Raw genomic sequence first — 25,655 nt, forward strand, 5'->3', positions numbered from 1 at the left:
CATAAAATTTATTACAATTTTATAAAATTTCATAGAATTTGAAAAATTTGGTAGAGAGCTGAGACTCCGATTTTGTAATATTTCATTAAGTTTTATAAAATTTCCTAAAATTTGAAAAAAATTGATAAAATTTCAAGGCAAGGTAACAAAATCCTTATCAAGATCCCAAAGAATTATGACTATGAAATATTGCATATTTTTACCAAAAGTACCACTGTACTTTTCTGATAGATAACTACGAGAAGAACCGCCTTGGAGCCGTGTAGTGGTCCGATTTGACTTGTTATTTATTGTATCTTTTTAAATTTTTACTTTTAGTTCATTTTTTACACAATAGATGGCGCTGACATACGATTCTTTGTGAACGCCATGTTGGTTGGGCGAATCCAACATGGGGCAAATGAAATACAGTCAATTAATGCACAAATTTAAAAAATTGCAGAGTAATAAAAATAGAATAATAAACATTATTATAATTAATATTTATTTAATTGAAAAAACAAAAATATTTTCAGTTTTTAAGTTTTATGTTCCCTGATTAAAAAAAATTATTTAGAATAATTCAAAACAATTTTAAATGATTTAAAACAATTTGAATCGACTAATATATAGATATACATTTAATATGGAGTGAATCATTTTTCTTAATCAGGGTTAAACTTTACAAACGTATCTGGCAATATATAATCGGTTTTTTTAAAATGTAAGGAACAAACTTTCATTTGAGGAGTAACTTTATTGATTTTCAATAACTTCTTGCAAGCATTTAATTTATCAACTTTTTCAAAATTATCAAAAAAATTTTCTAATAACACTAAGCGATCACCAGCCTTCGGAAATTTATAGAAAACTGCGTTTAAGTTTTACTTTGATTTACACCAACAATTTCTTACTGCACAAAATACTCAATTTTTTAACTATCTACGTTCTCTAAATATTCCAACTTTTATTTTAATTTTTTAATAATTTCTTGAATAAAATTTATTGAAGATGTTAACAGCATGCATTCACTGTGTAATTACTTGACTGTTGTAAGCTATCGTTAGTTTGATTTTTACCACCAGACTGCGTGACCCAGTGTGTCAGCTCCCAAAGGGTAAATTTTATAAAACTTGTGGTTAGTTTCAAAGCAGCGATATTTTATTTAACACTTAGCAACACTGGATGCTACTGTAAAGTTCTATCAAGTGATTGGTAGGTTGGTTCAGTTGCTGTTTTGGTTATCGTTGGCTTTAGTCTGATCTGGACTGAATCGTGTCATTAAACTAGTGTTTGATTTTGTCAAGAGAAGTTGTTAAACTGTGTTAAAAACATTTTATTCAACTGAGAATTGAAAAATTACAATGGGTGATCAAAAAAGGTATGATTTATTTTATTTTTATTTAGTATTCATTATTTCTAATGTTAATTTAATAATAATAGCTGTTTTTTTCTCTATTAAAATTTTCTCCGGCGAATATGATTCGTGCACGTAACGATTGAAACGCGACAGCTTACCCCCTCAATTCTACGTTGTCATCATGTCGTCTTTTACAGTTTTTATTTTATAAAAAATGAATATTGTTTTTTTATACTCATAGCTATGAACAAAATAATTTATAAATATCACTATTGAACTAATTAAATATTTATAAATTTTAATTTTTACTATTTTATTTTATTTCTCTTTGTTTTTTATTTTATTACTTTAGATTGCTAATCAGAAAATGTTAACATGACAAAGACATTTTTTTACTTATCAGTCTTATGAAATATTTTATATTAATGTATCTGCATAAATTCATATATTATTTTTCTTTCATTAATTTAAAATAAATAAACATAATTATATTTATTCGCGTATCTTTTATTTTAAATTAAATAATGGGCAAAAAATAAAATGAGGCAAAACTTTTTTTTGTTTTAGTGATGATTTGGCTACTGCAATTTTGCGTAAAAAAGATAAGCCTAATAGATTATTAGTAGAAGAAGCCGTAAGCGATGATAATTCTGTGGTTGCTTTATCTGATGCTAAAATGGCTGAACTTCAATTGTTCCGTGGTGACACGGTATTACTAAAAGGAAAACGACGCAAGGAAACAGTCTGCATTGTATTGTCTGATGAAAATTGTCCTAATGAGAAAATTCGTATGAACAGAGTTGTACGCAATAATTTACGCGTACGTTTAAGCGATGTTGTTTCAATACAACCTTGTCCAAGTGTCAAATATGGAAAGAGAATTCATGTACTACCAATGGATGACACTGTTGAAGGACTCACTGGGTAATTTTTTAAAAAATTTTGAATAAATAAAATTATATTGACTTATTTTTATTATTTTTTTCTTTTAAATTTTTAATTACAGAAATTTGTTCGAGGTTTATTTAAAACCGTACTTTTTGGAAGCATATCGTCCGGTTTACAAAGATGATAGCTTTATTGTTCGAGGAGGAATGCGTGCTGTGGAATTTAAAGTTGTTGAAACTGATCCTAGTCCTTATTGCATAGTTGCTCCTGATACTGTAATTCATTGTGAAGGAGATCCAATTAAACGAGCGGTAAATTAAATGACATAGGATCATTTTTTGTTTTTTTATTAATCAAATTTATCCAACAAATATTTGATATTATTATTGTTTCAATAGGAAGAAGAAGAAGCATTAAATGCCGTTGGGTATGATGACATTGGTGGTGTACGTAAACAACTTGCTCAAATAAAAGAAATGGTTGAGTTGCCTCTGCGTCATCCTTCATTATTTAAAGCTATTGGAGTAAAACCACCGCGTGGTATTTTATTATATGGACCACCTGGTACTGGAAAAACTCTTATTGCTCGTGCAGTAGCTAATGAAACTGGAGCATTCTTTTTCCTTATTAATGGTAACGTTATATACCTATAATATTTATTAATTGATTTTTTTTTTATTTATAGATAATTGATTTGTTTGTTTATAGGTCCGGAAATTATGAGTAAACTTGCTGGAGAATCTGAAAGTAACTTGCGTAAAGCATTTGAAGAAGCAGAAAAAAATTCACCAGCTATTATTTTTATTGATGAATTAGATGCTATTGCACCTAAACGTGAAAAGACTCATGGAGAAGTTGAGAGACGAATTGTATCACAATTATTGACGTTGATGGATGGCATGAAACAAAGTTCTCATGTAATTGTTATGGCTGCAACAAACAGACCAAATAGTATTGACGGAGCATTACGTCGATTCGGTCGTTTTGATAGAGAAATTGATATTGGTATTCCTGACGCTACTGGTCGTTTAGAAATTTTACGTATTCATACTAAAAATATGAGACTTGCTGATGATGTTGAATTAGAACAAATAGCAGCAGAAACTCATGGACACGTTGGTGCTGACTTAGCTTCATTGTGTTCTGAAGCAGCATTACAACAGATTCGTGAAAAAATGGATTTGATTGATTTAGAAGATGATCAAATTGATGCTGAAGTTTTAGCTTCACTTGCAGTTACTATGGACAACTTTAAATATGCTATGACTAAAAGTAGTCCAAGTGCTCTTCGTGAAACAATTGTTGAAGTACCTACTGTTACATGGGATGATGTGGGAGGTTTACAAAATGTTAAAAAAGAGTTGCAAGAACTTGTCCAGTATCCTGTTGAACATCCAGATAAATTTTTGAAATTTGGGATGCAACCATCACGAGGTGTTTTATTCTATGGTCCACCTGGTTGTGGTAAAACTTTATTGGCTAAAGCTATTGCTAATGAATGTCAAGCTAATTTTATTTCTGTAAAAGGACCAGAATTATTGACAATGTGGTTCGGAGAATCTGAAGCAAATGTAAGAGATGTATTTGATAAAGCTAGATCAGCTGCACCATGTGTTTTGTTTTTCGATGAATTAGATTCAATAGCTAAATCTCGTGGTGGATCTGTTGGTGATGGTGGTGGTTCTGCTGATCGTGTTATTAATCAGATTTTAACTGAAATGGATGGTATGGGCGCTAAGAAAAATGTATTTATTATTGGTGCTACAAATCGTCCAGATATTATTGATCCTGCTATACTTCGTCCAGGACGTCTTGATCAACTGATTTATATTCCATTGCCAGATGAAAAATCACGCGAAGCCATCTTTAGAGCTAATATACGAAAATCTCCAGTAGCTAAAGTAAGTTTTTTAAACTAATAATAATACAATAATACTTTAAAAATCATTTTTTTTTTTTTACAAAATGAATTTTCATTATTTCAGGATGTTGATTTATCCTACATTGCTAAAGTCACACATGGTTTTTCGGGTGCTGATTTGACTGAAATTTGCCAACGCGCATGCAAACTAGCTATTAGACAATGCATTGAAGCCGATGTACGTAGAGAAAAAGAGCGAATGAAAAATCCATCAGTATCTATGGATGTAAGTATTTTTAAAATAATTAAATATAAAAAAAAAAATTGGGCAACGGTTAGCCCTACGGGCCAGCCCAAAAACTTCCCGCTGTTTTTGAGCTCTTTGAGCTGGAAATTACTTTTAAATGCAATTATTGTTAATTGGCTTTTTAAGCTCAAACAAGTTACGTTGTATGTTAAAGTTTGAAAATTTTAGAATTAAAAATAAAGAACAAGCGTTTTTTAAATTTTTATTCGCGATTATGTTCAATAAAAAATGAACGTATTCAGGATAAAATCATTATAAGTGATCGAAATATATATTCAAATAATTTTTGACTCATACCAGAGCGTTGGTATATAAAATATTCGAGAAAAATATTAAAAATGGTAATTTTTTTTGTTGATATTACTATTTAAAACAAAAAATGAGTTACATTACAGTATGTTGTGATCGAATATCTGTCAGTTTAATATCTTTATCATAATTCACGTTGCAAATTTTGATTTTTGAGGAGATTCGATTTTAATGCACTTAGAAACAAAGCTATTGGTGATGGATAAAAACCTTTAGCGGCGATTTAGTTGGTAATGCTTTTAATAAGTGTCAAAACGAAACTATTAATGATAGACAATAAACATACATGGCGTTTTAGTAGATCATTTACCGTTCTAAAATAATACCTTTGTGAATATTTTTGTATTACCAATAGTTTAACAGCTAAACACTGTTAAAGTCAACTTTGATGTTACAAAAAATAGTGTTCTGATCGATTTTAAGAGCTTGATTATTACATACAGATAATCGGATATCATTCTGAAAATGATCAGAATAGTTTCCTAGGATCTCAAAACGTCGACATCTGATGAAAACTCGAATTTTTGAAAATTTTCAATTTTCTTAACGGATTGTTAAAAAAGTTAATTTAATACACTATTGATGATAACAAATTGATAATTATTTTTCGACAGATGGATGAAGATGATCCTGTACCGGAAATCACACGCGCTCATTTTGAAGAAGCTATGAGGTTTGCACGTCGTTCTGTATCTGACAATGACATTCGAAAATATGAAATGTTTGCCCAAACACTGCAACAATCTCGAGGTTTTGGAACTAACTTTAGGTAATTAGCATTTAAAACCATATTTTATTATTATATTGATTTATTTTTATTCACTTATCACTTAAAAATTATAGATTCCCTCAAAATGCCGCGGGAGGTACTCAAGATACGTCTCAGGGAGATCAAACTTTCCAAGATGATGGTGATGATGATCTTTATAGTTAAGTCTTTGTATCTTTAAATTTCATTACAGTGAGTGCACTACGAAAGGGCCTATCTACGTAAATTTTTTTTTTTAATTGTCATATTCATAATTCTCAAAAAAAAAAAAAATATATATATAAATAAAGTAATTGATCACGTTTTTATACTAATTAAAAATTTGTATTACTAACTAAATCATTTTTTCATTAATTATTATATATGTTTGACAAAAATAATAAGACATTTATTGAAGAAATAAAAAAAAAATAAAAAAACAATTTTAAATGGAAATAGAATTAACATTTTATACATACTCTTTTATATTATCACATATGTCAGTAAGAAAAATGTTCATAATATTCAAATTTAAACTTCAAGAACAATAATTTAATCAATAATTGATAGACCCTTTTGATATGTCATCACTGTCAATTTTCACTGTTCATTTGCTAGTAGATTTAAATTCAATATAAGAAAAAATAAACTTCACATACATACTACGTTACTGAAATTGTTTTTCAATATTTCGGGATATGATTTTACAAAATAAAGAAATAATTATTATAAGACTATTGTATTAAATTTACTTTTTTTTTCTTTTTTTAAATATGTTTTACAATTATTTTAAAAATACAAATTGTTGAATATGAAAAATTATATGGCTGTGGTTTTATATTTCAGAAAAAAAAAGTTTTGGTAATTAGTAGAAATAATATTTAAATTATTTAAATAAAAAAAAAAAGTTTTCTAAAAATTTAATTAAATTTTTTTTTAAAATATATATTATTCTATTGATTTTGAAATATACTATTACAACGCACAAGCATTCGTAAATATATTTACATTAATTATTTGAAATCTTTATTTTATTTATATAAAAGTAAATCTATTTGCTAAATAAGACGCAATAATAGTACAAAAATTTTGAAATTATACAATTTTTAATCTATTCAATATAAGCCAATTTTTTTTTTTTTTTTTTTGTTTTCAATTTTGTATACAATATTTAATATAATTACATTCAATTTAAATTTAACCATTAATAATGACAAAACAATTGATAAATTTTGGGCCCTATTTGACGAAAATTTACAATATAATTAATTTCCAAGCGCGTCATTGTTGCTAAAATATTTAAGTGGACCACGATAACTGTCACTGATCGTGAGTCCAATTATTATTATAAATATAATCCAACAATACATCAATAGATACACAAAATGTAACTTATTATTTTTTTTTCTTTTTATATTTTTTTAAACTTATTCTATACAAAGAATATTATATATTTTCACGCTCATTACAAGTTTTTAGTCAAAGACCGATCGGAAAATAATTGAACATTGGGTTAAAATGAATTCATTTTAAAATAAAGAATAATAAACGATATTATATCGACATCAGAAATTCCATTTTGCTATATCACATTATCACCAGATTCTTTTTTTTTTAATTTACTCCTGTTGAATTGATGATTGCCACTTGATATGTATTATTAATTTGATCCTTCAATCTGTTCTTTGTGTAACTGGAGGAAATTCTGTGTCGTCATCCAGTCGAAATGTTCCACCTTTTGGTGGACTTTCTGTTGCTGCTATCATCTCATGATATTTTTCAGACTCTAAATTTAATACACAATTTTTTTTTACTTATAGACATAAAATATAAAAATAGTTATATATTAAAAAAAAACAAGGATTTAAGCGGTCAAAGACCAAAGCCAATATGGTTTAACAATTTCAATTGTTGTTTATTGTAAATTCATTATTAAAATTTTTTAAATTAATGTAAAGCTCATGACTAGTAATATTTTACAAACTTGATAATCATCATTTATTCAAAGATATTAATGAATTGAAGGGTTTAACTGTTTTTTTTTAAATTATTAATCAAATAATTTAATGCTTAATATTGAAAAATCTTTATAAAGAAATATAAACAAAATACCTGTAGTAAAAAATTATTGAACTTATTTATTAAAAGTTAGTAACATTGAGTTTTAATTATTAGTTTCGTATATTGAAAATAAAGTTAGTTGATGGAAACTAAAAGTTAGTAAATTATTAGTTAATTAAAAAAGTACATGCAATGTGGTATAAATTTAGCAGCTTTGAGTGATTACGTATTTATTTGTTAATTGCAATTAGATCCATAGCCCTACCTATAACAATTTATGAAATATATTTACTCGTACGTTTAAATATTTTATTGTTATTTTTTATAATTAAAATAATGCGCGTAAGCCTTATGGATAAATAATGAAATTAATACTGTTATGAATCTGACGAAAAAAATGTGCTACTAAAAGAAAAAATAATAATAAAAAAAAAAAAAAATAATACAATACGATATCCGAATCATGTTATATCAAATAGATACATTCATGATTAAAGGATAAAGTGCTAGATATCTACATTAGTTGTACTTATTTGTGCGTGTGTGCCGTTAAATGTTTGATTACATTTATGTATATATACATATAAATGGTTATATGTATACATTAGGATACTTTGGTTTTGGTAAAGGTGTTTTTTCCTCACACTTCAAGCAGAATATTATCCTACATGGTGAAAATAAAAATTCCTGCCAAGCTTGTGCTCTTAATTGTATTTCCAAGTACTTATTATTTGACTTAAAATATTTGGATTAAAAATAACTTTTTTTTTTAGTTTTTAGTACTCAGCCGATTTTAATGAAAAATCTAATGTTGATATTGAAGTGCTGCTTGTTGAAATTATTAGGGAATTTAATGTTCTTTGAAAGTTTCCATAGTAACATTACTGTATCTGTTTACTCAATCTGTTTTGCTTGCCCGGAAAAAAATGTTTTTTTAGAATTTTATAAAATCTTATAAAATTTGATAAAGTAAGATCTGAGTAAGGAACGTAATAATTAAATGTAATTTTATAAAATTGTATAAAATATTGTAAAATTTTATACAGTTTTGTAAGACTGGACAGCGAAATTTTACAGAATTTCATAAAATTACATGAAATTTTATACAATTTTATAAAATAAGATCTCAGTAAGGGAAGTAATAATTAAATGAAATTTTAATTTACATTAAGAAAAATTACATTTTACACAATTATTGGATGCAAAAGAAAAAAAAAAATTTTACTAGTTTTTATCATAAATCAAAAACCATCAACATTTTTTGACTGAAACTCGATTATTGAAAAAGTTTAACAAAAAATATTCAAAATAATACTCAATTATGTTTACAAAAGTGGCTTTGCCTACCCTGCCCACCCCCTTCCTCTACATATATATTAGGGTGGGCCAAATAAAAAAACTAATTGTTTTTTCTTTAGTTACCGTGAAAATATGGTTGAAGATGATGAAAAAAAAAAATTCTAGTAAAATTTGAGCTCTTAATGTTAATATTAAGTGGTGATTCTTCGTAATTTTTGATTTCCCATTTAAATAACATGGGAACAAAAAATTTTAGTTTTTGAATTTTATACTTTGGCAATGCTTCATTGTACAGAAGTTCAGGATATATTTTTGTAGGAAATTAAATGTTCTACACAAAAATTCTCTTATCCTTTTTTAATAAGTCTATCTGTTCTAAAGTTATTCGAGCTTGAAATCAAGTTATAGTAAATTCCGAGATCTTTTTACTTTTCCGGCAAAATTATCAGACTTAACACAAAATTTCATAGGAACTTTTTTGTAGACAATTTCATTTTCTACAAAGTATTTCTAATAAAAATTTTTCGAATTCCGCATTGTTTTCTAGTTATTTTCATTTTAATATCAAGCTCTTAAAATCAATCAGAAAACTATTTTTTATGAGCTTGACATCGAAATGGAAATTACTAGAAAGTTGTGCAGAATATAAAAAATCTTTATTGAAGATAATTTATAGCGAATAAAATTGTCTATAAAAAAGTTCCTATGAAATTTTGTGTTAATTCTGATAGTTTCGCCGGAAAAATAAAAAGATCTCGGAATTTACTATAACTTGACTTCAAACTTCTACAACTTTTGAACAGATGGATTTATCAAAAAATGATAAGAGACTTTTTTTGTAGAGCGTTAAATTCTATACAAAAATTATGCTGGGCATATTCGTACAATAAGACATTGCCGAGGTAAAAAATTCCAAACTAAAAATTTTTTGTACCCATGTTATTTAAATGGCAAAACAAAAATCACGAAGAGGCACCACTTGATATTGATATTAGGAGCTCAAACTTTATCAGGATCTTTTTTTTATCATCTTTGACCATATTTTCCGGTAATTTACTATTATTTTAAATGAAAAATTTTTAAAATCAAATAGTAAAGACTTAAAACTAAAATTAAAAAATCAAATTTGGCAGGAATTTTTTTTCAACATGTAAAACAATATTTTGCTTGAAGCGAAGAAAAAAAATTTTCACCAGAAAGTATCCTTATATATATATATATATATATATATATATATATATATTGATTTGACTATCAGAAAAAAAAATTTATTTTTTATTTCAATTAAACACATCTCAAAAGTTACTTTAATAAAAAATAAATTCTCCTGAAATTTCAGCTCTATATCTCATTAATTCAGCTGACACACGGGGGAGTCCTCTTTCCCATTTGAAATACATTAAAAAAATTTTGTTTTTTTAATTTGTACATAACTATGTCAAAAAAAAATTTTTTCCAATTTTTAAATTCAGCAATCTTGTAGTAAATTAAATTCTTTACAAAAAAAAAGGTCACTTGTATCACATATTTAAAGTTTATAGAAAAAAGTTATGGAGATGGAAACTTAGGGGGAAAAGTCAAACTTTTAGAATGGGAAAAGGAAAATTTTTTTTTATTTTTACTTTAATTCTACAAAATTCTATTGTGATTGAAATTGATAGTTAAGGTTTTTTGTATTTATATTCTTCAAGCTTAAAATCCTTCAAAATAATATTAGACTAAAAAATTTTATCTAATTAATAAAATTTTTTTAACTTTGGAGCTCAGCTCTGTAACTTTCTTTCTTAAAATTTTTGACATAGTTATGTACAAAATCGAAAAAACAAATTTTTTTTCAATGTATTTTAAATGGGACCGGGGACCCCCCGTACGCCAATTCAATTTTTAAGGTATAGAGCTGAAATTTTAGGAGAGAATTTTTTTTTTCTTTTTTTTTTTTTTTTTTTTATTAAAGTAACTTTTGAAATGTATTTAATTAAAATAAAAAATACATTTTTTTTTCTAACAAAGTCCAATATATATATATATATATACATAATGATTTGTCATTAAGTTAAAAATTAATAACAATGATATTAATTGCATCTAAAATATATAAACAAAATAGTACCTTACAGAACTAGTGTCATCGAGTATACTCGCTGGCACTAGTTGTCCACGATATTTTGTATAATAAATGCTCAAAATGAAAACGTTGTTAAATGCGTAACGTCGGCGTCATGCGGTCGCGATCCATCTAATAATGTGACTTTATAGAAATCTTTTTTTGGTTCAGTTTATTTATTTACAAGAAATTTTTTAGGTAGATTTATTCAACTATTAAAAATGAAATTGAATACTTATTTAGTAGAAATTAAAATAATATTTTTATTTAATTGTTTTATTAATCAATAAACATTAAAACTAACCAAATGAAAAGTCTGATACAGGTATTATTTAATACAAAAACTTGAAGAATTTTTTTTTTATATAAAACTAACAAGTCTTAAACTTTTAGGCTAGCTAATATCTTCCTTTGATTCCATTTTATTAAAATGTAGTATTCATTTTTACTTTCAATCACTTTTTAATAAAATTAGAGTTCAGATTATTAATTTAAGGTGATACAAATTTATCAGTTAATGACAATTCTCAATCGTTAGCCGATCAATTTAATGTGCATATGTAATCTCGAAAATTATTTTTGCTAGTGATGCAGCTTTAGGTGAAGGTAAGTTCGCTCTGGTAACCTATCTTAAACATTTTGATAACTTGGATTATAGAGTAATGATATGTCACGTCTGTTTCCGTCGAATTTCGCGGTAGAAGGGATGCACAAATGCTTTAAGAAAGTTTAAACACTACATTTGACCAATCGGAAGTGATGCGGAAGTGAGATTAAGCATTTAATGGCGTTTATTTTGAGCATGTATTATATAAAAGTATATTATTAAATTTTTTCTATGTATGAAATGGTATTTAAATTACTGATTTAATTTGAAAGATGATAGCAAATACGAGGGGGATGAATTTGAATAGAGGACATACCAGTACCTGACATGGAGTCTGGCGAGCGGCCGCGCAACGCACCCGCGTAGCTATTTATGCAGGCTTCAGCGGATAATAAAAAGAAAAAAAATATATCAAGTAAGATCAACTATCTGGACTCCCCTTTCCCCACTGCGAGATTGTTTCGGCAGTCTCATTGCGGGGTTAAAAGAAGCGAAAGAAAATAAAGGCAAGTGTAAAATAATAGTTTATATTATACAATTTAATTGATGTTAAGAGAGCGCACACACGCATCCACATTAGGATCAAATAAATAATTATAAGAAAATGCATCAATTAAAAATAATTGAGAAAAAAAAACAATAAATAATAAATAATACTACAGTAAACTAAAATTTATATTTATCTAATAAATAAAGGAACAAACAATTAGGCCAGCTGTTACAGGAAAAACTGTTGAAAAAATTTATATTATACTTGACAGATTACCTAGCACTGCTACAAATACATTGATATCTTTACGAATAATACTTATTATTATTATTTACCATTCTTGGTCATTTTTTGTTTTTGTTTTTATGTATCAATATTCAAAATAAATTAATCCAAGGTTTACGCGCATTTGTAATTTATTTTCAATCAAATGATTGAACACAAAAAAAAATTGTTTAAATTTACCCTCGATGTAATAATTTCATGCATTTAAAATAATTTCTAACCTTTTTTTTTATCTTAAGATCTTGTGTGAAAAGTGATTATGGATCCAATAAAAATTATCGATTACGTTATAGAATAATTTTTAAAATCAATTAATTCAATAAATTGTAATCTTACACTTAAAAAAAAATGCTGTAAAAGCAATACCGTTAAGTAACCATTTCAAGTTTGAAACATCGTATATTCCCTAATTAAGAGAAATGATTTGAAATGATTTCAAACAGTTTGAAATGATTTCAAACAGTTTGAAATGATTTAAAACAATTCAAATTGACTAATATATAGATATACACTTAGCATGGATCAGAATTTTTTAATTCTGGAACAAAAATCTGTTAATCAACTTTTCGAAATCAACTTTTTGTCTAACATTTAGATATAATGCACTGGACACATGTTTTAAAAGTAAAGCAAAACTTCTTTTTTTTATTATATTCGTCAAGTTATTGTCAAATTCAAACAATAGATCTCGAGCAAAGGCAAACTGCAGTTATCAAATCATTTTCAACTTTCGTATAAAGTGACTATCTTAGTATCTAATTAGCAGAAAATTTGAGTCAACGCATTCAAGGACTCAATAAATGAAATACAATTGAGAAATAATAGATTTGCAATTATTTTTATCAAGATTTAACCAAAACTCTAAATTTAGTTGATGGAAATCTATTGCCAGTTACAGAATGCCAACTAGCAAAAAAAATTGACATCAATTTGATTAAAATGGTTTTCAAGTTTTTTAAAAACCGTTTTTTTTTCGAAAATAATGGCATATACAATTATTTTCGAGCTTGAAAATGTATTCACAACAGCGAGAAGTTTTGGGGACAGATTTTTTTTAAATCAATTAAAAAAATTTTGATACACTTATGTCAGTTAAAAGTCATTGAAAATTTTTTAAAAGTAGGGGGGGGGTACTTTCTGAGAATGGTCTTAAGTTTAGATTGCCATATTACATATAAAATATTTTGTTAAATCAACTATCTATATACAACCTAGTCGCGATATGAACTCACTTACAGGGATGTAGGGGAATATAATTTTAAGAATCCATTTACCCCCATTTCTGCTTAGCAGTCGACCGCTAGAACTCACACCTTCTCCTTTACGAGCGTGTGAGAGTGTATAACTATTTTCTGGTTACTACGGCAAAACGTTATACTATATTAACAGTACGTTTGAGATGTTTACAATCTGAATTACTATATTAACCATTCAGATTGCTATGTTAGCAATATGAATTGCTATAATAGCAATCTATAGGAATCGTTAAAATATCAGTACCAAAATGGGGAATATAACGACATTAGTATGGTGAAATTAACAGTACTTTTATTCAAAATTGAAGATAAGTAATGCAGCAATCTAGTATTGCCAATTTAACGATATATTTTTTTGTCAATTATCTACCATTAGCAATGCTTCAGGAGGTTATGATAACCACACTTTCTTTTTAGTGTATAATTTAATGGATCCAAAATCATCCCTACTGTGTGCGTGTGTGGCATAAACACGAACAGACGATATTATTAATCAATATATCATCTGTGTTTACTTGAATATGCAAAATAACTTCAAGATAAAGTTGCATGAGTGGTATAGAAGTTAATATTTTCACAAAATTTTATAATTAAATTAAAGTATAATTTTTTTAATATTGAAAAAAACATTAAACAGAAGTTATAGATAATTCAAGTAAATTGGTTGGTGCCAAATATTTTATTTGTTTAAGTTTTTAAATAGTTTTCTCGTTTGTAAATCATGCGAAATATTATAATAAATAAATAATTTTAATTAGTATTAAAATATTTAAATTAAATTACCTGGATTTTGTACTATTGGCGCTGCAGGAGTTACAAAAGCAGGAGTTGGTTCACCAGTACCTGGACCAGTGTTTGACACACTGGCACAATCCACTTCATCTTGTTTTCCATCTAATCTACAATATTTAACGTTTTGAGTTAAACAAAATATTAAATTAAATTATTCGATGCATTTATACATTAATTTTGTATACCTGTGTTGTTTCAACAATGTACAATCACCACCTTCATCGGGATCAAGGTCATAAATATAAAGATATCCGTCTGCATTAGCTACCAACAGCCTCAATACTTTTTCTATCCTAAAAAAAAAAGTGAGAGTTAATTATAATATCAAGTATATTTATTTTATTAAATTTATAATGAAAACTTAATACATACGTTGTAATGGCACAGACGTTTTTTAATCCTTGAAAAGGAAGATGAACACTTGCAAAAGCACGACCTTGATTAAATACATCAGTTACTTGCGATGGTAAATAATTAGCTGATGCACAAACAGCTTTCGTTAAGTAACCCATCCATCCCTGTGCTTCATCAGGGGCTTGTTTCGGACTAAAATAAATTATTTAACATAATACGAGAACAAAAAAAAATAATACTTGAATAATATTAATAATAAATGGTGGCAAAATTACTAACGGTTCTTTTGATTCTTCTAGTTTGAATATGTGTACAGTTTCAGTATTACTAGAGCAACATAAAAACATTGAATCCATACTAAATGCCAAACTACTTATTGATACACATCTTTTTACACCACGACGAAATTCGAAAAGTTTTGCACCATCATGAACCTTTTAGATAAAATAATAAATTTTTTACTATTAAGGACCCTTAAGCGATAAACAGAAAATTCATAAAACGGGGAAATTTTGCTTAGCGAATTTGTAAAATTAATCAATTTATGTAAAACAAAACTTTTATAAAAAAATATTATTTGTTTTTTTGCCACCAAGTAAAGTCTAAACTTAAATATTTGTACAGAAAATACACTCCAATATTGTTATTAACTCTTCTTTCAATTGTTTAAATTTTTCCGGGACGCTCCTCCTACCAATCGCCTTATTAACATTTTGCGCCTGTTCCTCTTTATAAGATTAACTTAAAATATTTAATAAAATAAAAAAAAAAAACAAGTATCTAATCAAAAAGTAATATGCAGAGAAGAAATTTTTGAAGCACGCACTTTAATAAAACTTATTCAAAATTTTTTTGAATTATATACAATAAATCTTTCTTTTACAAAACAAAACTTCGATAGTCTTATAGGGAGATTCAGGGACAAAACGCTATCAATCTCGATAGAGGGAGATCCCGAATTGCAAGAATTTTTTCTCCTACCGCCCCGACTTAGTTTTATTATGAGATTGAACTGTATTTTTTTTATCAATTTTTGAGGTACAGTCTAGTCGCGTTATGAACCTGCTTACAGGGGTGTAGGGGAATATAATTATAAGAAATCCTGTACCCTATTTCTGGTCAGTAGTCGACGACCGTTACTAACACTTCCTCTACTATACGAGCGTGTGAGTGTGTACATGATTATTTCCATAGTTATGGAAGGGGAATATCTTCAACAGAAATATAAGTTGACGGACTTATATCGCGACTCGACTGTATTATGACAGCTGTGAATTGTCGAAACGAACGTCATTGAAAAAAGAAAAAAAAAACAATCATTTTACCTTGTTTCATACGTTATGCACGCACACATTTTTTAGTAAAAAAAATAACTAACTAGATTCCTGAAAACATTTTATTATTTAATAAAAGTATTTAAAACCATAAATAAAAGTGTACAGATTGTCTAATATTATTTTATTTATTTTTAACTTCCCGCTAAGAAAATCGACGATTTTCGAAAAATTCGAGAAATTAATGTTTTCACTCCGATTTGCGAAAATCGAAATTTCATCAGATGTCGACGTTTTGAGGTACTAGGAAGCTATTCTGACTATTTTCAGAATGATATTCGATTATCTGTATGTATGTGTGTGTGCGTGTGTATATATGTAAACTCTTTATATCTTTTTAACTAATGAACCGATTTGGATAGTTAAGGCGGCAATCGAAAAAGCTTGTTGGCCATCAACTTTTTTGAAAATTTCAGATCATTTGATCATGCAGGTTCGAAAATATTGGCGAGTCACGAAAAAAAAAAATTTTTTTTTAAATTTTTTATTGATTTCTCAAAAACGACTTATACGATCGACTTCAAAATCTAATCAGCTCTAGAAATTAATAAAATGCTTCGATTACCGCCTTAGCCATCTCAATTGGATAATTCGTTCGAGAGTTATGACGGGAGAAAGTAATAATGAAAAATGGTTTTTTGCAAAAATCTTTGAAACAACTGGACTAAGCAATTCCAAAATCTGATCAGCTTTAGAGTTTATTAAAACGCGACGATTCCCGCCTCAACCATCAAAGTCGGTTCATTCGTTTGTGAGATATCGTAACAGAAAGAAATGCTAAAAAGCGTTTTTTTTTTAAAACAATAGCATATAAAAGTATTTTCGAGCTCAAAAGCAGCGGGAAGTTTTGGGGCTGGCCCGCAGGGTCAACCGATATACAGATCTTTTGTTTTTTTTGCAGTTTTCGGTTTTACTCTTTGGTAATGAAAAAATTCAATCACAAATTGCAATAAAATTTTTGAGACTTATCATCACCATTATTTTATTTTGATTTCTATTGAATCGATTCATGCAATTGTAATGTATAGATCCATGTTACTAAATTTCCAGTTCTTTAGAAGAACTAATAATATAAGAAATAGCAAATTTATTCATTACTCACATTAGTTTAATTTTTGTTTTTGGATTGGATAGTTTTAATTCAGACCAAATTCGTTCATTTTTTCTTAATTATGATTATCAGTTACCCATTATTGTATCATAAATTGACAGGATTTTTATTATAATAATAAAGATTCAATTTTATTTTTGTTCAATCTCGCTTGTTTTGACAATTCGCGGCTGTCATAATACCTAAGATCTTTAATAATTAATCAGAAATACTTTCCATACGATTATTCTAGATCAGAAGACTTTATCTGCTAGTAAAAACAAAACTTTTTTTATGGAAGTTTTATTCTATTCAAATTTATTAATTCTAAGAATTCGCTAAGCAAAAATTTCCCGCTTTTTTACATTTTCATTCTTAGCGCTAGAGAGTCCTTCAAATAAAATTTAATTAATTAGTTAATTTATTTAAGTCTACCTGAAATACTCGAATCACAGTGCCCTTTTCCGACGCCGTAGCTACTTTAGTACCACTAGGACTAAAAGCTAGTGCTGCTAGTGGACTATCGTGAGCTGGAATCATAGTTTTGGCTTGCTAAAAATTTAATAAATTTATAAAAAAAAAAACACACACACACATACAACCAAAAATGTCATAGACAATACAAAAGTTAATTATTTTTACAAGATTAATGGCGTCGAATATTTGAACCTCGCCGATAGTATTTGAACCAGGATAGGCCAAGTAACAGTTTTCACTGTTTATTGAAAGAATACAAAGACCTGCAACATTAGGCGGAGTATCACGAATCGTATGCAATACTTTCATATCACGTATATTATGGATATACAAAGATTCCTCCAAGCAAACCACTAATCTCTGTAATAACAAACACATTTTGAACATGAAAAAGTTATTTATACATGCACATAAATTGTTAAATTAAATAGAATGAAATTTACTGCTCTATTAAGTTTTACGGCCAAAATTGTGTTTGAATAACTGTAGTTACATATTTCCGTTCCCTTTTTAAAATGGCAGACTTTAAGTTTTCTTGGGGAAGAATAAGTGACCACGGCAATGAGACTACTGCTGAATAGTCTTTCGACAATGCATATGTCGTCAGTGTCTAAAAAAAAAATTTATAATAATTAATATTTATAAAATTAAATAATATATTGTTTATTTATAGATACATATGTTTTTTTAAAATACCATTTTCGTATATATTTTCTAAGTAATCAACTGAATTGACTGAAAAAATTCTGTACCCAGCTTTTGACCCAACTGATAATGAACTGTAATAAAAAAAAATAAAAGTAAGTAAATATTTACCCTGTTTAAGAAATCTAATTTGGAATGATTTGAGATTTCGTAACTCTTAATCATTTTGAATCATTCCAAATTGTCTAATTTATTTTGCATCGAGTATAAATTTTGGAATGAATCATTTTAAATCATAATGAATTAAAAAATAACGAAATATTATTTTATGGTTTAAAATTATTTGAAATAATTTAAACGCTCGAATCATTTCAAATTAAATTGAATCATTTATGATATGAAACAATATAAAATAATTTAGATTTTTCAAAACATTTCAAATTAGACTCCTTAATCAAGGTAATTAATAGTACATTATACACACCTAGGGCTTTCTTATTTACTGCCCAAGGAGTGTATATTATTTTTCTCGCCTCCGGGCGTAAAGCGTCAACTTTTGTTACGCTATGCAAAACGAAGTTGCCGCTTTCCGCCTCCGTTGAGGAGAAAAAATGATATATATACGTCATATTAATTTTTAAACATATTTTTTAACCTTTAATCTCAGTAACAAGATTTTATTATCAAATCATTTGTCATGATTAAATGACCCATATACTTTGAAATTACCTCAAATATTATAATTTTTTAAAAATTCAATTATTGTTAACAATAAAAAAAGCAATTAATAATAATAATAATAATAATAATAATAATAATAATAATAATAATAATAATAATAATAATAATAATGATGATAATGACAATAACTTAGTTACACTATTCGAATAATAATAAAATCTGAATTAAAAATACAAACATTTAAAATGATAACGTTAGAATGGTATTGAGTTAACATCACGTCATACATAATAACGGATTTGGTGGACAAGGACTACTAGCAAGTGTGCAAGTGTGAGGCAATTCGTACTATATAACGTAAGAGTCATAATACAAGTGTAATGTGCTGATTGCCATGAGTATGGAGGGCAAAAAAATATTAGAAAGGGTATCAATAAAATAAAAGTAACAGGTAACATTAAATATATATGCAAATGTAAATATAAATATAAATAAATAAATCTATTCATCAGGACATGTTACTTTGACAATGGTCAATTATAAATACTTATTATAACAATACATATGAATAATTAGTTATTAATACGCAATTAATTTGGTAAATGAATAGAAGAGGGAGAGGTCATGAATGACGCATAGAATGAAAACATTACATTAGACGACGTATTATGTACCAGTTGCGCGAGAGAAGACGCGCAAGAAGAACATGAGATGACGCCAAGCTTTTGTAATATACATAGAGAAAAAAAAAATGACATAATTGCAATGTCATGAATAAAACAAAGATAAATATTTTTAATTACAATAATAATAACAAATAACATGAGTGATATTTGTTATTGAATTTAAATAAATTTAAAAGTTTTGTTAAATACAAACAATAACAAAGAACTGTTAGAATTAGATCATATCCATGTTTAGCAAGGTCAAATGACAATTGACGTTAAAAAAAAAATCTAAAATAACAAAAATACTTACGTGCAGTCCTGATTAAAATTAACAAAGAAAGCACCACTCTGAGATTCGACAGTTTGATTTGCGAGGTTCATGAGTCCAGATATACTGTATTTTAGTCCTTGCGTCAATACATCAACGTTGCGCACTAGACTTTGCATAAAAGTACTCACGTATTTTTGTATTTATTCAATCTCACTTATTTAAAAAATGTTTTGCTTTATAGTTATCATAAAAATAATAATTATTATTTATTATTATCACTGTTGATATTATTCTTGTTGTTATTATTATTATTATTTTTATTGTTATAGTTATTATTATTATTATTATTGTTGTTGGCTATAAACCGCGTGTTGCTTTGTATGTTTTTCTAGTCAATTATCTTGAGAGGGAACGTTTTCTATTCACTTTACTGATGGGAATGCTTTGCTATTAGTCCATATTGAACTAAACAGCTGACAACTGTGTACTGATGACTCCTTGGAATGGAACGATGAAACTGAGAAACGTCAGACCAAATTCCGTGGTTCTGTTTCCATAGCAATTATAATTGTGTTGTTTTCTCTTAACACATAAAGAATATGGCCTTGTTATACATGGATATATTTTTTATATTTTAATATAAAGATACAACGAAGAGAAAGAACGCTCATTTATTCCCACTCAAATTTATTTATCAATGTTTCATGTCTTACCAGCTGTTTTTCTCCTTCTCTTTTAGTTTCTTTGTTTTCTATCGAATTTTTTTATACTGGATTTTATATATATATATATATATATATATACATATCGGCCAAAAATCCTTGCGCGGTAGCATACAATCGGGAAAAAAAAATTAGTCTCCAAATAAAAATCTGTCTAACTAGTTTCCTACAAATATAAAAATAAAAAACTGTAAAAAAAAGTTTACTATTTAAAAATATATGTATAATAATAAAAATGTAAAATTAAAAATATGTATTGTAAAATAAGTGAATAAAAAAAAGTCCCTGGAAAAAATCTCTAGATTCATAAATCACTAAAAAAAATTACTATAAAAAAAACTTGCGTTCTCACTTGTGCAACCCTGATAGCCAGAGTTTCTAATCAGAAAGTTGGTATACATGAGTTGCGACCAACTTGAGAACAAGTTGTCAACAACTTTCAGTTATGTAACTGTTGACTGCAAGTTGACTACAAGTTTCTCGGAAATTTGCGGTCAACTTGTGGAAATGCCAACTTTTGCTGCCAACTAGATGACAGGTTGCAGCACAGTAGGTTACCGACAAGTTGCAGCCAACTTGGTTATCAGAAAAAGAACAAACTACCGATCTTGATAACTAGCTAGGTGTTTCAACCAGTACGCGCCAAATCGTCATTAGTTCAAACTTGTTTTGAGTTTCAATGATATCGTTTCAATCATACCTATAGTTAATTTTTCTTACATGGCAACTATTCCATCAACTCCTAACTTTTTTAAAGTAATTGTCATGAACTTTTTTCACCATATTATAATTCTTCCAATTGTTTACGATTTTATTATCATAATCATTCTAAATAAATTTATAATATAAACATAGGGACTCCTTTATAATATGATTTTACAGTATTTTTATATTATAATAAAAAAACCATACAGTATACATAGTTCTATATCAGTTAGCATCATTGTTGATCATCGCACCAAGTCATATGACTTGATAATACTGCATCCAACTCTGAAATTTTATCATAACTTCTTGTCAATCTATTATTAAAACATATTAAGTTCTTTTGAACTATAATTATTATTTACAAGTTTGATATCCAACAATTTTTAACTTCTCATATAATTTGTACAAACTAGCTTTTAGGATGAAGTTTGTACAGCCACTTGATGTCCAACTTAAAACCATTTTTATAAAAATTTTAAATTTTAATAATTTTTTTAGTATTGCAGAATTAATTTATTTTAAAAATTGTCAACTACGCTGTAAAATGTGATATTAAAAAAATATATAAAAGTATAAATGAAAAATGATGTTGATTTTATATATTTCAGTAAAACGCAAGCGCTCGAACTAGCGCATGCTAATGAATACTTTATTGATCGTCTACGGGGGTTGCTCACCCGTACAAGTTACACTTTTACAGATGTTAAATTCCTAAACTATAACATTAAAGTTGTTAAAACTTAAATTTATTAAACGTTATTATTATTAAATTAACTTTCAATAAAATTTATTAAAGTGTGTTCTTTAAATCAAATATTTAATATTTTTAAAGAGATTTAAATCTAAAAGTTATGGCTTACTTCTTTTTCTTATCCAGAGAATTTTTACTCTTATGTAAGTTATTTTTAATACCTACTACATTTATTTTTATATAAATTGAAAAAATTAAAATTTTGCTTAAGTCATAATTGTTCATAAAATTTTATATTTTTACAGGGTGTATTTTTACTACGGCTTTTAGTGGTCCGTCTACACCAGTGGTTTCTAGAAAATTAATGGATGAAATTTATACAACTGTTAGGCCAATTAAAACGATTGTTGAATTGAATACATACAGACCATTATCGTTGGTAAGACTAATAAATAATATTTTTATTTTAATATTATTTAAAATTATGGTTTAATTTTATCTATAGAAATTTATAATGATAACTTGCTGCTTAATTATCGAGAAAATCGTTAAATGTCCCTATTGTTTGTTCGTTTGTTGTAATGAGTAATATTTATATTAAAGCAGGCACTAGGTAGTAACCGCACCCATTACATAAGCAATACTTTCTTTAAGAATAATAATATTTTATATAAAAATAATTCAAAATTAGTTCTTTTAAGGTCACTCAAATAATTACTAATTTAAAAAAAAAAGATAGTTATAGTAAACGTTTCACCCTGATTAAACAACTGAATTCGATCGAATTAAACAGAATTAAATTTTTAATTCTATTGAATTCAGATAAATTCTGTTAATTCGGTACCTACCTTAAAAGTGAATGTTGTCTGATTCGGCAGGAAAATCAGAATTTGTCCAAATCAAATCGAATTTAAATAATTCTATTCGGATTTATTCTGATTAATTCGAAAATAATTCTGAATCGACAATTAATAGTTGAATTTCTGATTCATACGGAGATAAGAATTGATGTTTTTAAATGATCTACTTATTCATTGTACTACAACCACTCGGTTTTATGCAATATAAAGAGCAATTTGCTTAATATTATCGATTATTTAGAAAAAAAAATAATTTTTCTGCCCTCTGGCCGGAAAGTGTCAAAATGCAACTTTTCGGCTCAGACGAACAGAAAAATAGTAACTAATAGTATACTATCAATTATTCTAAAAATTTACTAAATATATAATAATATTTGTTATTGATAATAACTTGCACTTTTTACTATTTTTAATATTATGTTGTTCGTGCACATTAATTGTATTGCTTTAATAATTATGTATAATTAATGTGCTCTATAATATACTTTTATAAGTGTAAGCATCAATAATTATTTTATTTCATTAATTATGATAGCAAATAGCCGGTAATATCAAAACGACTAGTGTCGAAACAACGACTACTACTACTACAACAGCAAAATCAACAACAAGAACTACGACTACCCCCAGAACATTTGATGGTAATGAACCACTTTATCGATTGGATGGATCTAATGGACAAGCTTGTATACTTTTACAAGTCGATGCACTCATTACTGTTAAATTTCGTACGAAACTTGGTGACGAACAAGAAGCTAATATATATGTTCCCAAAGATGCTACTGTCACAGGAAATTGTGATAGTGAGAACTTTGTTACAATGTCGCTTAAATGGAAAGCTTTTGTTTTATCTTGGAGTTTTGCTAAAGTAATTTTTCTTTACAATACTTGTGATAATAATTAAATTTTATGTATAATTTTTTTTTTGTTTTCGTGATAACTGATACCATTTTTATTTATTTTTTCAGACACCCGGTGGTGAAAGATGGTATGTTGATAAAATTGAGTTGACTTATAATTCTAGTGATCGCCATTTCCAACATATTGATCAGCCAAGTAAGGATTTATTTTTTTTTCTTTTATTAATTTTTATGAGAGACACGAATAAATTAAAAAAAAAAATTTTTTTTTTTCATTTCTTAGATAAAACAATTAGACTTAGCACTGGACAAAAGCATAGTCCAACTCTTTTCCCAACACCAGTTGGAAAGTCATATGTTTGTGAAGAAGAAGTTAGCATTCCTTTGAGTGATGGTAAAAATAATGCGGTTCTTTTATTAAGGTTTGTATTTATAAATATATTAAGATTGATATCTATTTTTTATATTATTATTTAAATAAATCAGTAAGAACTAATTTGAATATTATAATTACAGAGATATGAAATTGCAGCCATTTAAATTTAAAAATAACGAGTTTGCTGCTGAATTTTCATGTAAATTGTTAAGTGCACGTGCTGGTAGAGATGAAACTGCACCAGTAGCTGTTGGGTCAACACTTGCTGCTGCTGTACTTTTAACTATTACAGGTTACGCCGGATGGCGATATTTTAAGGTGAAAAAAGTTAAATATGATACAATGGAGTAAGATAATATATTTACTTAAATAACTAGATTTAAAAGAAAAAATATGAATCATACATATGAAATCTAATTGTATTCCTATAGCTGTTACGGATTTCATTGTTGAATAATATAATGCTGACATATCGATAGTTTTTACACATTTTGTTCATAAACTCAAATCATAATAAGTGAACAAAAATATTTTAATTATTAAATATATGCAGCTTTATTAATAACATGAAGATATATAAATATTATTTTGAAAATTGATGATGCTAATTTGAGTTATTTATTGAATTTTATTATGCTTCCAATTAAGTATCTACACAGTAAAAAAAATTGTAAAGTGAATGTGGATTAAATCCAAGATGAATGATTTTCTTTAAAGCTCAGGAACTGTGAGAAGCGGAGAGAATTCGGATTGAAATACTTAATACAGGTTACAAATAATTTTTTTTATTTGTCAGTGAAATGAAATAAACGGTATTTTCAAAATATTATTTTTTGACTATCTCAAAGTAAAAGAAAATTATAATATTAATTTTCAAATTATGATTATTTGGAAGAAGATAAATATTGGCTAAAGTCAAAAGTTCATTATTGAATTTATTTTTTAAAACCTATAAAATACAAAAAGAAACATAGTTTTAACTCTGACTTTATCACTTCAATATTAAAATTTTTATTTATGAATAAATATCAATATATGTTTCTTTTAAACAATGTCTACAATAAAACAAGCGATTAATTAGATTGACCTTTACAAGTTTACTTTGCAATTTTTGACTTTAATGGTTTTGTGCTCAAATGAATTTTTAATGAAAAAAATAGTAGAAAAATCATATTGAGCTTTAGATTATTATATATATATATATATAAATACATATCTGTTTCTCCAATATAACTATGTTTAAATTTTATGATTTTTCGTGAAACTGACTGTCACTTTATAGTTTTTTAAATATTCACTAATCTGTCTTGATTAAAAGAAACGATTTGCAATGTTAAATGTCCAAAAGAAGGGCGATTCAAAAGCATTAAAAAGTATTTAAAATTTTTTTTGTAATCGTTTTCTTTTAATACGGGTGCATATCTAAATATTAAAACAAAATTTTTCCTATTATCTTTTTAGAGCGAATAGATGAAAAAATTATCAAATACTTCCGGTTGTATTTTAAAATACTGATATCAATGAAAATTTTACAACAATAAATTAACAATAATAGATTTATGAAAATAAAAA

The 25,655-nt window shown here is 26.9% G+C and overlaps 3 protein-coding genes across 6 annotated transcripts; 2 read left to right on the forward strand and 1 right to left on the reverse strand.

Moving 5' to 3' along the window:
• Positions 1 to 1,190: 1,190 nt before the first annotated feature.
• Positions 1,191 to 6,186, forward strand: LOC103572669 (transitional endoplasmic reticulum ATPase TER94). The gene is made up of 8 exons (XM_008551378.2): positions 1,191 to 1,360; positions 1,907 to 2,263; positions 2,346 to 2,538; positions 2,626 to 2,860; positions 2,936 to 4,128; positions 4,213 to 4,374; positions 5,319 to 5,473; positions 5,548 to 6,186. Exons 1-8 carry the CDS (start codon positions 1,344 to 1,346, stop codon positions 5,636 to 5,638), a joined length of 2,403 nt encoding a protein of 800 aa, XP_008549600.1. The 5' UTR covers positions 1,191 to 1,343; the 3' UTR covers positions 5,639 to 6,186.
• Positions 6,187 to 6,574: 388 nt separating this feature from the next.
• Positions 6,575 to 20,675, reverse strand: LOC103572667 (WD repeat domain phosphoinositide-interacting protein 2). 3 transcript variants are annotated; one of them, XM_014440506.2, is made up of 12 exons: positions 20,580 to 20,675; positions 19,906 to 20,448; positions 18,298 to 18,380; positions 18,045 to 18,211; positions 17,767 to 17,961; positions 17,560 to 17,676; positions 14,980 to 15,134; positions 14,719 to 14,892; positions 14,532 to 14,639; positions 14,338 to 14,453; positions 11,840 to 11,902; positions 6,575 to 7,238 (listed from the first exon to the last, which is right to left on the reverse strand). In XM_014440506.2, the coding sequence occupies exons 2-12, from the start codon at positions 20,040 to 20,042 to the stop codon at positions 7,126 to 7,128; spliced, it is 1,428 nt and encodes a 475-aa protein (XP_014295992.1). In that variant the 5' UTR covers positions 20,043 to 20,448; positions 20,580 to 20,675; the 3' UTR covers positions 6,575 to 7,125. The 3 variants fall into 3 exon arrangements, with proteins under 3 accessions (XP_014295992.1, XP_014295993.1, XP_014295994.1); XM_014440507.2 differs by having other exon boundaries at positions 11,846 to 11,902; positions 19,906 to 20,639; XM_014440508.2 differs by lacking the exon at positions 11,840 to 11,902 and having other exon boundaries at positions 6,576 to 7,238; positions 19,906 to 20,635.
• On the forward strand, positions 19,168 to 25,058 carry LOC103572668 (lysosome-associated membrane glycoprotein 5). Of its 2 annotated transcripts, XM_053737744.1 has the most exons (7): positions 19,168 to 19,378; positions 21,905 to 22,190; positions 22,293 to 22,426; positions 23,383 to 23,715; positions 23,816 to 23,903; positions 23,991 to 24,129; positions 24,224 to 25,058. In XM_053737744.1, exons 2-7 carry the CDS (start codon positions 22,148 to 22,150, stop codon positions 24,432 to 24,434), a joined length of 948 nt encoding a protein of 315 aa, XP_053593719.1. In that variant the 5' UTR covers positions 19,168 to 19,378; positions 21,905 to 22,147; the 3' UTR covers positions 24,435 to 25,058. The 2 variants fall into 2 exon arrangements, with proteins under 2 accessions (XP_053593719.1, XP_008549599.1); XM_008551377.3 differs by lacking the exon at positions 21,905 to 22,190.
• The last annotated feature ends 597 nt before the right edge of the window (positions 25,059 to 25,655 follow it).

The sequence above is a fragment of the Microplitis demolitor genome, chromosome 3 (assembly GCF_026212275.2).
Source record: "Microplitis demolitor isolate Queensland-Clemson2020A chromosome 3, iyMicDemo2.1a, whole genome shotgun sequence".
NCBI lineage: Eukaryota > Metazoa > Arthropoda > Insecta > Hymenoptera > Braconidae > Microplitis > Microplitis demolitor.

Coding starts and splice junctions, on each gene's coding strand:
- LOC103572667 (XM_014440506.2), bottom strand. CDS start 20,042: ATGCAAAGTCTAGTGCGCAACGTTGATGTATTGACGCAAGGACTAAAA. Junction 17,677..17,766: donor TATTCGACGCCATTAATCTT/GTAAAAATAATT, acceptor TTAAATTTTTAG/CAAGCCAAAACTATGATTCC. Junction 14,640..14,718: donor AACGTCTGTGCCATTACAAC/GTATGTATTAAG, acceptor TTTTTTTTTTAG/GATAGAAAAAGTATTGAGGC.
- LOC103572668 (XM_053737744.1), top strand. CDS start 22,148: ATGGCTTACTTCTTTTTCTTATCCAGAGAATTTTTACTCTTAT. Junction 22,427..23,382: donor CATACAGACCATTATCGTTG/GTAAGACTAATA, acceptor TAATTATGATAG/CAAATAGCCGGTAATATCAA. Junction 23,904..23,990: donor CCAACATATTGATCAGCCAA/GTAAGGATTTAT, acceptor TTCATTTCTTAG/ATAAAACAATTAGACTTAGC.
- LOC103572669 (XM_008551378.2), top strand. Junction 2,539..2,625: donor GAGATCCAATTAAACGAGCG/GTAAATTAAATG, acceptor TTGTTTCAATAG/GAAGAAGAAGAAGCATTAAA. Junction 4,375..5,318: donor ATCCATCAGTATCTATGGAT/GTAAGTATTTTT, acceptor ATTTTTCGACAG/ATGGATGAAGATGATCCTGT.